Genomic DNA, 12,075 nt, shown 5'->3' with positions numbered 1-12,075 from the left:
TTAAAATGGCCATCACTTTGATGTAATCGAAAAGGTTTAGATAATGTGATAGGAACTAAAGTCCTATTTGATGATGAGTTGATAATACGATCACCAATTTTTTATTTCAATCACATGATATCTATTTGTCTAATGCTCCACTACCATTGTATCGTCATGGAATAAATAATGTTGGTGATTATTTTATGATTTTGGTAGGGTTTGAAAGGAGGTTGAGAGTTTGGATACTTTGAATCTCGCATAGTAGAGAGACAGTGGAGTAGTGAAATGGCAAGAGAGGATTGTTTTGAACTTATTTGTTAAAACTATTGGCTTTTAATTATTAACATTTCGGCTTGTTTTTATAATGATTTTTTTTATCAATTCACTAAATTTTGTATTGTTTATAATGTATATTTAACTATCCAACCACAAATATTAACTATTGGATTAATAAATGAAAAATATTATGCTGAAAGTCATATTATTATCATAACAAATAAAAAATATCATGTGAATTATGAAAGATAAAGAGAAAAATGTTAATTATGTTAATCTATCTATACATATATAAAAGGCGAGTTTTGGCATTTGTTTTGAAATATTTATATGTTTTGTCCTTATTCTAAAATATTTATAAGATTGGGACCAATTTGAATATTTTAAGTAACTCTCATGAATATTTATTTAGATATTTTCATGAGCATTTGATTCATTCTTAAAGCACTACAATGACTCATTGGTGGTTACAAATATTTAAATAGAATAATGAGCCTTTAACAAATTTTGTAACCTATATTGTCTTGATTTTATAATTTATGATGTTTTAATTCCATGATCTCTCATATACTAATTTTGTACCTATAAAAGGCATAGAGTTGTGGATGAAATACACACTAACAAAACATTCTTCATTCTCTCTCAAGCTCTCAACAATATATTGCACATTGTAGGAACACTGTTTTGCTCGATTTTGGAGCCCCATCAAGTTTATAGGTGCCTAGCAGGTTTGAGATGTTATATACGTTAGGAGGAAGTCGTTTCATCTTTGAGGAAAATATGTCAATTCGAGAGCACTAACCGTGATGTAATTTGTCTTGCGGAAAGAGGGTTTTTCTTGACTAATTTTTATTGTAATTTCCATTTCATTTATTTTTGGTTTTTTTCTTTGATTACAATAGTTAGCGTACCGCGTGATATGGTTCCAGAATTTTATTCCAATATTTCTTACGGTTCTTAGATAGGGAAGAATTGTAACATCCTTAACTCAAACATACATAATATTTATCTTCATCTTTACACAATTTATTATTTTAGTAGAGAAATATGAAGGATTGTTTTAAACATATTTTTCAAAAATGTCAACACTTAATATAGTCTCTTTATCATTGTCCAAATAATTGTGTTTGTCTTAATTCCATTTTAAATTTGTTTAATTTAATGTCTTTAGGTGTAAAATGAATTGAGGAGTATATATTTATTGAATTTTTATTATATACTATATAGTAGTATATTTTTCTATTTAAATCTTATATAATTATATTGTTTCTTATTTTAATTAATCGATTAACAATTTAAAATCGTATGACAAAAAAATATTCCTTCGTGCATCGCACGTGGGTTAACACTAGCCAATATAAATGGCGAAAATTGTGTTACATTACAAATTTACTTTTATGTTTTAAATTTAATTACAATTCAATGTCACATGTTATAAAAAATATCAAATTTCATCATTCGAACGTCGTCAGAACACATGCAATTGAGATCTCGTTGGAATCCTTATAAAATTATCTTTAATTTGATATATTTTTTGCGAAAAAATAATTTAAATCGAGAGAGTTACGAAATTTAAAGTTTTAAAATGATTTTAATGAGAGAGAATTGACATTAATACCATCTAATTTTATTTATTAATTTTCTTAATTAAAAATATAATCCATGTGACATTATTTCAACCACTTGATCTTCTAATTTAATGGCTAAGATTAAATATTAATTTGGAATTACTAATTAGTTAGCAATTGATCACTTCCCTGACATGTATATAGGGATGTCAATCTAGCCCGAAACCCGCGGATCGATCCAAATAGCCCGGTAAAATCATAGGGTTAGGTCCGGAAAATTGTAACCCAAATACATAACCGGGCTATACGGGCTGACCCGTTTGGGTTGGCGGGTTATGCGGACTGGCCCGGGTGGGTTTGCGGGTTAGCCCATGGGTTGAGCATTTAAAAAAAATATGAAATTTTGGGTTTATATACTTATATAGGGATGTATTCAGGTCAGAACGCTAAGTATAAGTAAAACTCAAAACACTTGCAGTCCATTGGATCTTATGATCTAACGGTTAGATTAATGCCACGTGTCATCTAATGATGTAGAATTTTAGACTAATAATGTAGCTCGGATAATAATGTAGCATTTTAGTTTAATAATGTACAGTTTTAGTCTTACAATGTACATTTCTAGTCTAATAATGTACCTCGGCTAATAATGTAGATTTTTAGTATGATAATGTAACTAATCACAACCATCCAATCTAATGATCCAAGGGCTGTAATTAGTGTTGTGTTTTACACTAAGATGCTGTAAGGACCCTAACACACCCCTACTTATATATATCAAATATATATGGCATATGAACTATATAAGGTAATAATGTCTTATTTCTCAAATCAAAAGTTAGGATTAATGAAATATAGAGTATATTAATATCATAATATGTACTCATATAATCACATTAAACTCCATAGAATTTATTTTTTGATATACTATTATCTATACTATCTTTTTCAACTTCTTAGAATTTATTTTTTCGTTATACAATTAAGAATATTATTTAACTCCTTTTGAAATGCATGATTTCCATTTAATTGCCATTTAATTGTATTCAGATTCACACGTGCTACTAATTGAGCGATATGTTTATGTATTTTGTTTCAATTTTCAATAGCTATTATTTTCCTTCTCTTGATCACTTTGATAATACTTCACTTTACGACAATCAGTTTTTTTTTTATAAGTTAGAATATCGAATTGGATAAAAAGAAACAAATAAGATCACTCCTGGCCCGAATAGCCCGTGGGTTAGCTCGAAACCCGAAGATTTAGGGTTAGGGCCAAAAATATATAACCCGAAAAATTTATAGCCCGAATAACCCACACCTAAATAGTCCGACAAACCGAGTGGGTTGGCCCGAACCCGAGCGGGTTAGCCCAATTGACATCCCTACATGTATATAAAAATTTGCAAAATAAGACTAATTTTATTGATATATTTGTGATAAGACAAAATTAATCTAATAAAAAATGAATGCATGGAAGAAATTACGAGAGAGAAATGAGAGAATCAAATTTAAGAAAGAGGGAATAAGACAAATCATAGATAAAGTGAGATAAGAGAGAAATTAATAAAGTGCATGTATAAAAATAGCCATTGAGGAAAGAGAGAATATAGACAAATCATAGATAACGTGAGATAAGAGCAAATTAAATAAAGTTAACAGCCATTGAGGTAAAAAAAGATGGGAAAATGGTAAAAAGGCAGTACTACGAAAATAGTGAAAAGTACCATCTATCTCAATATTATCTTGTCCGGCATACCAAATGCCACCACATTGGAAAACACAAGTTTTAATCCGCAATAGTAATGTAAGAAAGCAAAAATGAATAGCCAAATATAGATAGTAAATTAAATTTTGGTGACGAATCAAAATAGAACAATGTGACTATTTTTTATGCGCGGAGGTAGTACAAGTTTTATTTCAATCTCCTTAGCTTTATCACAATGGAGGAGGAGAAAATACAAACTAGTGATCCCACCACAAATTAAGCAGAGAAACAAAGGGATAATAAGCAGCAAAAATCAGCGGTAATAGTAACAAGAGGACCTGCACATTTTCATTTTCAGCAGTTGGCACAAACTCGTTAGTGGTTTTACTAGTTAAATAAGTTGGAGTGGAGAAGGATGTTTGATGAATGTATTCTGCCCGTTCCCGCTTATAGCTCCGCAGCAATCTGGATGACCCGCGGCTTCCCTAACTCGGTGTATATATGTATATCAAGTAAAAAGTGGCATTCCAATATTGATACTAACTGACGCAGAAACTTCCCAGAGAGACCATGGATCTCACAAGAAAGTCCATCAACGACTTCGTCTGCTACAGGAAAATCATCCAGTGTTATTTCCACAGCTTAACAGAACTGTCATGGCTAGCTGAGGCAACCATTCCTGTCAGAGGTGACTGTGCCAGAGAAGCAATTATATTCTCGTGTGCAGGAACCGTCATGCTCTTGTTCTCTACCATGTTCCACAACTCCAAAGCCTACAAATGAAGGGAAACAGCATATTAGACCAACCGAAGTAGGCAAGATGATGTATATATGTGCTTGAGTCCGGCTTGAATTTGTGTGTGTGTGTGGGTGTATGAGAGAGAGAGTTGGCTACCCGTAGTCCTCCAATCACCAAGAGAGCAGAATAACTTGGATGGAATACACAAGAATGAAATTGGTTTCCATTAGAATTGAGCTCATGTATGCAATCTCCCGAGGCTAATGACCAAACTTTAATGCTGTCCTCACTGACAGAAGCCAACAGCTCACCGTTGAGATCCCAGCAAAGATAGTTGACAACACCAGAATGTCCCTAATGAATCACCAAAAGTTATAAGATGACATATAAATTGCATTGCTCAACCTTAGGCCCAAACCCAAGATGTCAATAGCAAGCAAGAAACCTGGAATGAATGTGTCTGCCTGTCGTTTTCCACGTCAAAGATGGAAACCACCTTGTCTGAAGCAGCTGCCAGTAGATGTCCAGTTATAGGTTGAAACCTCACTTGTGCACTTCCTACTTGCTGCATGCAGACAAGAAAATATATTCAAAATTACAACTTATGAAACTGAAACTAATGGGGATATAGATATTTATAAACAAAAGATAGGAGTTAGATTCCCAACCTTCGACATGCGAGTGCAGGTGAATGGGTTAATACTCCAATAACGTATCTCATTTGAACTGTCACAGAAACAAAAAAGATCATTCTTCTTAGGATGGAAGTCGAGGGACATGACATGGGAACTATGCCCGGTGTAAGCTTGAAGACAATAGCTTGGCTGTGCAAAGATAAATTAAACAGAGTAAGTGCCTCAATCAACAGATATGACTTCGGTATATAATCCAGATCAGAATCAGAATGTAGGTTTTTTTTCTATGTTCAACTACATAATACTACATAAATGAATAAGTTATGATTAGAATGTGCCTTGTAGGTGAGCAGGCACATGCTTCAATAGTTTTTTGCCAGCTATCAACAATTTAAAAATTATCAAAGTGAAGGGAAGAAGTAATTACATTAGCCGCATCCCACAATCTAACGGACTTGTCAAATGAAGCTGTAGCAAGTTGAGTAGAATTTGGCCGGAAGCGAACATCAGTAATTAAGTACTGGTGTTCTTCTGGGGTGCTCTCTGTTTGTAATGTATCCATATTCCAAAGAACAGCCTAGTCCAAGGACCAAGAGAAGTGAGTAGAAAAGTTGGGGAACAATGTAACTAAACCACATGATAAATAGCTTAGGCAAACAAATGCAAACAGCACGTATAATGACATGGAACACGTCCAATTTACTGAAACACAATATCTGAGAGCTTAGTCACCCCACCTTCTTGTCGTGCCCGGCACTTGCCAACAGTTTCCCATCCGAAGAAAAATGGCAGCAAGTTACTTTATTTCTTGTTCGAATGCAACCAACTTCTCCAAATGAAAAACCTTAAATAGGAAAAATTATGAGTGCAAGTTATAGCAATAGAAGCTGTATGAAGCAGTGGAAGGCAACATGCCTAGATATCATATCCCACCTTTAGAAGTCTCTGTTTTATGCTCAGTAAGATTTTGTTTTAAAGAGCCATACATATTACCATCGCCCCCATCATGAGACAAGAAGGATTCTACATTATCTTCAAGGGAACCAACGTCACCAAAATTCTCCAAATCATCCTGTGAAAAATAAAATAAAAAACCCAATGTATTAGTATGAAGACTCAATCTTACACAGATTGTGAACTCCACATTGAATGCTCCTAAAACAATAAAAATTGAAATACAAATAAATACTTGGTTAGGTGAAAATGAAATTCAAAATAAAATCAATAATTAATGACAAAACTAGGTCTCACAAGCTGATTTGTAGATGATGCGATTCCACCAGCTCCATCTCCACCATACATCATCATACTCTTTGAAACACTATTAACATTGTGCAGGCTGCTGGCTGTGGTCATCCCATCACCGGGTGTATGCGTTGATTGTGGTGAACCTGGGGAGGGGCCTACCGTATTTCCAGTACCTGTGCTATTGGCAGGTCCAGATGAAGAGTGTTGTTTCCTTTTCCTATTATTCTGTTTCACGACAAAGTGATCATCATTTTATTATGTATGATAAAATTCAGGGGATCGTCAGGGAAGAAGGATAGATGTACATGCGCCATAGGAACAATTAAAACAAATAACAGACAGATTACGCATATGAATTGCCATAACTGAAAATCAGCACCATTCAGATAACTAAATACTGTCAACATGTACCCTAGAATTAACTAACCTGCTGCAATTGCTGCTGCTGCTGCAACTGATCCTGTTGTTGTGAGGACGACTGCTGCATTTGGCCCATTTTCAGCTGCTCAGAATAAGGAATATTATTTTCCACGTACAAAAACTTATACTATATGCCACTAATCATAAAGGGAGTCAATTGTATTATTCTGATTGTAGATAGCACATCTTAACTTAGCAGTTTAAAACTCTATTCAAATCAGCATATCCCATCGTCCTAGACTCCTAGTAAGTATAATGATTTATTAGTATGAAGTAGAAAAATCTAATAAGACAAAAACCTAATCATCTTAAGTAACATATATCCATTAATCCCGTCATTGAATGGTAAGGCTAGCAGCTGGTTGTTAAAATCAATATAACCAAAAAGCCGGAAAAGGAGAAGACGATTTAACCCCCTTTCAAAGCTGTGTTGGCAGCATGCTTTACAAGCAAAACCCTATTCTTTAGCTGAAACTATAGAGACATAACATATACTCATCAAACCTCAGAATATTCTATCATCACAAGTGCAGATATTAGTTTACAAAAACAATTCTTGTGTTACAAGTGAAAAAGGTACACTTTTAACTAAAAATTACTAGTATACTAAGCAAAATAATTTACACCCAACAATCCCATCCGAACTCACCCACCCACAGGGTACCCTCAGCCAAACTAGAAAATTAAAGATAGAGTTAATACTTCACGACTTCACATAATACCAAAAAATCTAAGTGAGGGACCAAAACTACTGTGAGCTAGCACTGTATATGGTTTCTAGAATTCCACCTAGATTGATGGTTTTCCCATTGGTACATATTCAGGCTTGATTTAGAAAATGATTTCCAGAGTCCCACAGCAGTTTCAAATGCTAAAACAAAAAAATTGAAAATCTAGCATGATGAAGGTTCAAACGTCAAATTGTGCTATTTAGAATTTCTGAGACGGTAACAACCTTAGGTGAATTGGACTGCACAGGGGAGCAAATAGATCCATCATTTCTTGGAGGTTGACCATCTTTGGCATTAAAATTTCCCCTTGGCACTCCTCCAAATCCATAGTTAGGCGAATTTCCAAGATTCCCCTGTGCCTGGGCCTGTGCAAGGGCTTGCTGCTGTTGTGATGCCAAAAGGAACTGGTTTTGGGTGGACAGGTTGGGTTTTTGCACTTGCAAACCCAAACTTGGCCGTAATTGATCAATTCCCTGTGTGATATTGTAAGCATCAGAGCTCAGGAGATTCCTATAGGTTCTTCATCAAAAGAACAGAATACAAATAAAGCACAGCAAACTCACTGTCAAAGGCCAACCCTTCAGTGGAAGACCAGTGACTCCTTGATTTAATCCTGACACAGTAAAAAGATTAAGAAAGAGCAAGAGAACATTTGCATATAATTTTGAGCAACATAAACTTTGATGCCAGATGGAGCTTAAAGCAATCCTAATATGCCAGAAAGGAAAATGGCAGGAGCAGCTCATTCCCTTTCAAGATGTTATAACAAATACTCAATGTACATACTGCTTACATTTTACAAGAGCTTGTCATTGGCATGGAAAAAGAGATTACATGAACTACTTCATGAAACACTAAGATAAAAAAAAAGGATATTTGGGGAGGTCAGTAATGATACCTGCACCACCCAATCCAGACTTTGACTGGAGAACCTGCCCATAAATTGATGATGGGTCCATAGGCAAAGATTTTTGTGTTGCGCCCAAGTTAACTTCCCCTTTATTGTCCTAAACAAGACAAGATTACATATTTGTTCTCTTAATACAACAGAGCAAAACTAAGCATCAAACAATAAATATGGTTTTGGTACATACAGTAGCCAGTTGAGGCCGTCCTTGCATTTGCTGCAAGGCTGCAGACATACACCCAGAGTTGCCTTGTATCAACTGCCTGCATCAACCATAGGAAAAGAAACTAATTGTTAATTTAAAAACAATATAATAACTTCAAATTCACTGGTGTTGAATTTGGCTGTATCAGTTTTACCCTTGCTGACCAGAAGCTGATTTAAGAAGTGCCATCCTATTAGCCTCAATGAGGCCTGGAGATGTCTCTGAATCCATGGGGTGAGGATGCTTCATCCGTTCTTCATACATCTTCATGGCCAATACACTGGCAGATGGCTGGCCCATCATCCCATCAGAATTCATGGGACCACCAAGCGGTTGATGATTAGGATCCCTTCTCTGTAACTGGGCAGTGCGTTGCTGCATGAGTTGCAACTGCTGCATGTGAAGCTGCTGTTGTTGCTCTCTTTGTTTAAATTGTTGAGTCTATGTTTAGTTGAAAAAATTACAAGAATCTCTTAAATGGTGCACTTCACACAAGCAACATGGTGCAAGTTCATAACGAAACTGAATAAGAGCTGCAAATTTTGACAAACCTCTATGTAAGCTGCAGCTGGTTCAGAATGCTTCTCGTTTGTCCTTGCAATGAAAATGTCCCAGAAAACAGACCACCATTCAAAAAGAAATCCTCCTGGGGCATCAATAGCTAAAAACAAAACCTAGTTGTTAGAAAGGAAGATAACATCCACTATTCCATATCTCTAAAATGAGGAGTCCAACGCAAGCAACACGAAAATAATGCAGTTGCATAAGGTCAAGAATCAACAAAAAGATTCTTATCCAACAAATAGCTAACATATCCTTACCCACGGGATCTGTAGCAACTTTTCCTTCTGTCATGAAAGCTTTTGCAGAATCATGCAGTTTTCTTTTCAATAAATAGTCATGAATGTATACATCGAGCCTGTCAAAATATTATAGGAAGTGTGAGTCTTATCACCGGTGCTTACTAGCAATAACATATTTTGAAGCTGAAAGTCCATTTCAGCAGGCAAAATAATGAGCATAAAACAGAGCAACGGAGCCTGTAAATCAAGCGATAATGCTACCGTTGGAAAGAACAATAAATGGGAATAAAGGAGATAATGTATGAACAACAACAATCCTTACATTTTATCAGCTTCCCAGTTACTTTGAGCCATGATTTTATTTTAATTCCCTCGGAGAATTGACTCCTCGAATATACCTTAATCAAGTACACCTGCAAATACAATTTAATCAGCAAACCCGTTAACTCAAAACAGTAGAAACAATCACAGGAACTAGAAACCCTAATTCTGCGCCCAAACTCACAAATTAGAGAGATCAAACCCAGCAATTACGATCCATGAAAGATCCCGATCAGAACTCGACTTCAAACTAAATTTACATCACAATTAACAGGAATCCAGTCCAATAAGATCTCAAATAAACAAAAATGGTCAAGTTGGCATACTTATTTCCGAATTCACTTCACAAAACCGCAGACGCTTCCAATCTCATCAAAACTAGTCCCTCGAATCACCAGAATTCCGAATCTCAAAACAATCGCGATATCAGTCAATCAAGCTTCACCTTGCTCACTCAAACACTCCGAAAATTGTACGCCTCTCAATTTCATGCTTCTCAACAACAATTTAAATTTTAATACCTCGTTCCAAAAGCACTAGATGATTCTAAAATCAGATAAAACACAAAAAAGTTAGCAGGATTACAGAAATTTTATAGTTCATGAAGTCCAGTGCGAAGAAGGAAACATAGCTGACTAAAAGAGTGATGAGAGAAAAAAAATCGGCTACGGGAAAGAAAAAAATTAGCTGGAAAGCGGTTGGGATCTGAGCCTGAGCTTTGGGAGGGGGAATCAAATGCGGGGGTTATAAAGGTGCGGAGGCTCGGCTGGAGGCTCGTTGTGGGGACTCCGTTAAATGGGAGGCACGGAGGAGTAGGAATGTGAACGCGTTATATGTCGAGCATCTTTAATGTTAGTGAAGTGGCAGTGGAGTTTACACACGTGGGACCACTGCTGACCTGCTGGGGAGAGATGTTCGATGTTTAAGCATCTTGATTGCGACGCGGGTATCACTGTAAATGCTGAGCTGGAATGGAAGCAAGAGTGTTGAATTAAATATATTATGTTGCCTCGTTTCTTCTGACCCAAGTGGCTCGGGTGTAAGTAGTGTGGGACTCCGAGGCTTGGATTCTTTTTTCACTCGAAATATGTTCACATCTGGAAATTTGGAATGTTATAAATATAACTAGTTATTCTCTTTTAAGGTCAAATTTTGTAGATGAACTAATAATTAATTTTTGAGTCTGGATGGAATTTTGATAAATGACTTGGTGGCTCTTAGAGCACTCCCAATGGAGGTGGCGAATTCTCGGCGATAAATCGCCGATTATCGCCGAATTATCGCCGGCCATTGTGGCGAAGTCGGCGATAATTCGGCGATAATGTTACCGTTGCTTCGCCGAGTGGCGATTTATCGCCGGATTATCGCCGAGCGATCGCCGGCCACTGTGGGCGACGCTCGGCGATAATCGGCGATTTTTAAAATTTTTTTTTTTTTTTTTGGCCGAACGGCTATTTTATCCCACCCCTATAAATATTTCATCCTCTTCCTCCATTCATCACCCACAAACTTCATTCACACAAATTTTCAATCTTTTTTCTCTCCATCTTTATTAAATGAGTTCTGATTCATCGTCTCGTGCTCAGTCCGACGAGGAAATATCACATTCTTCTTCCGAAGAAGAGGTACCTCCCGCTCCCACCGGATGGGATGTAGCGGGTTTCGCCGCTCCCTCTTCCTGCGCATTGTTAATGCGTTGTCCGCGCGTTACCCCGAGTTCCGGCTCCAGCGAGACGCAGCAGGGAAGCCCGGACTATCGCCCCTACAGAAATGCACTGTTGCCATCCGGCAGTTGGCATATGGAGGGTCCGCCGACATGTTCGATGAGTATCTGCAATGCGGCGAGACGACTGGCAACGAGTGCCTGAAGAATTTCTGTCAGGGCGTGCGAGAGATATTTGGGGAGCACTACCTTCGCTCGCCGGACGCAGCTGACTGCCAGTTCCTACTGGATTGGCACTGGAGGACCCACGGCTTTCCGGGGATGCTCGGCAGCATCGACTGTATGCACTGGCAGTGGAAGAACTGCCCAACCGCGTGGCGAGGCCAGTTTACTACCGGCTACAAAGGTACGCATCCCACCATCATTCTTGAAGCCGTTGCCGACCAACGGCTTTGGATTTGGCATGCTTATTTTGGTATAGCCGGGTCGAACAACGACCTAAATGTTCTCAATTCCTCGCCCCTTTTCAACGAGCGGATCAACGGATTAGGCCCCTCCATCGAATTCACGGCCAATGGCAATGTGCATAACATGGGGTACTACCTGGCTGACGGCATCTATCCGCAATGGCCCGTGTTTCTGAAGACGATCAGATGCCCACTCGGAGATAGAAGAAGGTATTTTGCCCGAGCGCAAGAGTCTGCGCGCAAGGATGTGGAGAGGGCATTTGGGGTGCTCCAATCGCGATTTGCACTGGTAAAGGGTCCGACGCGCTTTTTCTACCAGGGGGATATTGCCGATATCATGTATGCGTGCATCATCATGCATAACATGATCATCGAAGATGAACACGAAGGCGTCCTCGACGT

The 12,075-nt window shown here is 37.5% G+C and overlaps 1 protein-coding gene across 4 annotated transcripts; it reads right to left on the bottom strand.

Annotated features, from left to right (window-relative positions):
• Positions 1-3,648: 3,648 nt before the first annotated feature.
• LOC125214464 (transcriptional corepressor LEUNIG_HOMOLOG-like) lies at positions 3,649-10,263 on the bottom strand. Of its 4 annotated transcripts, none has more exons than XM_048115503.2 (19): positions 10,129-10,263; positions 9,870-10,035; positions 9,545-9,635; positions 9,241-9,338; positions 8,971-9,080; positions 8,574-8,860; positions 8,402-8,477; positions 8,206-8,314; positions 7,871-7,920; positions 7,532-7,780; positions 6,584-6,658; positions 6,160-6,381; positions 5,842-5,980; positions 5,646-5,752; positions 5,336-5,485; positions 4,942-5,097; positions 4,719-4,838; positions 4,430-4,627; positions 3,649-4,307 (listed from the first exon to the last, which is right to left on the bottom strand). In XM_048115503.2, exons 3-19 carry the CDS (start codon positions 9,574-9,576, stop codon positions 4,164-4,166), a joined length of 2,322 nt encoding a protein of 773 aa, XP_047971460.1. In that variant the 5' UTR covers positions 9,577-9,635; positions 9,870-10,035; positions 10,129-10,263; the 3' UTR covers positions 3,649-4,163. The 4 variants fall into 4 exon arrangements, with proteins under 4 accessions (XP_047971460.1, XP_047971461.1, XP_047971459.1 ...); XM_048115504.2 differs by adding an exon at positions 9,728-9,793 and having other exon boundaries at positions 9,870-10,261; XM_048115502.2 differs by having other exon boundaries at positions 9,870-10,261.
• Between the last annotated feature and the right edge of the window lie 1,812 nt (positions 10,264-12,075).

Source organism: Salvia hispanica, chromosome 3 (genome assembly GCF_029641045.1).
Source record: "Salvia hispanica isolate PSC_SH4W2 chromosome 3, Shi_PSC_v1, whole genome shotgun sequence".
In the NCBI taxonomy this organism is placed as follows: Eukaryota; Viridiplantae; Streptophyta; class Magnoliopsida; order Lamiales; family Lamiaceae; genus Salvia; species Salvia hispanica.
The sequence above is the reverse complement of the archived record's forward strand: the minus strand, read 5'-3'. Positions and strand labels throughout refer to the sequence as shown.

Coding starts and splice junctions, on each gene's coding strand:
- LOC125214464 (XM_048115503.2), bottom strand. CDS start 9,576: ATGGCTCAAAGTAACTGGGAAGCTGATAAAAT. Junction 7,921..8,205: donor GTCTGGATTGGGTGGTGCAG/GTATCATTACTG, acceptor TTACTGTGTCAG/GATTAAATCAAGGAGTCACT. Junction 5,098..5,335: donor GATTGTGGGATGCGGCTAAT/GTAATTACTTCT, acceptor ATCTTTGCACAG/CCAAGCTATTGTCTTCAAGC.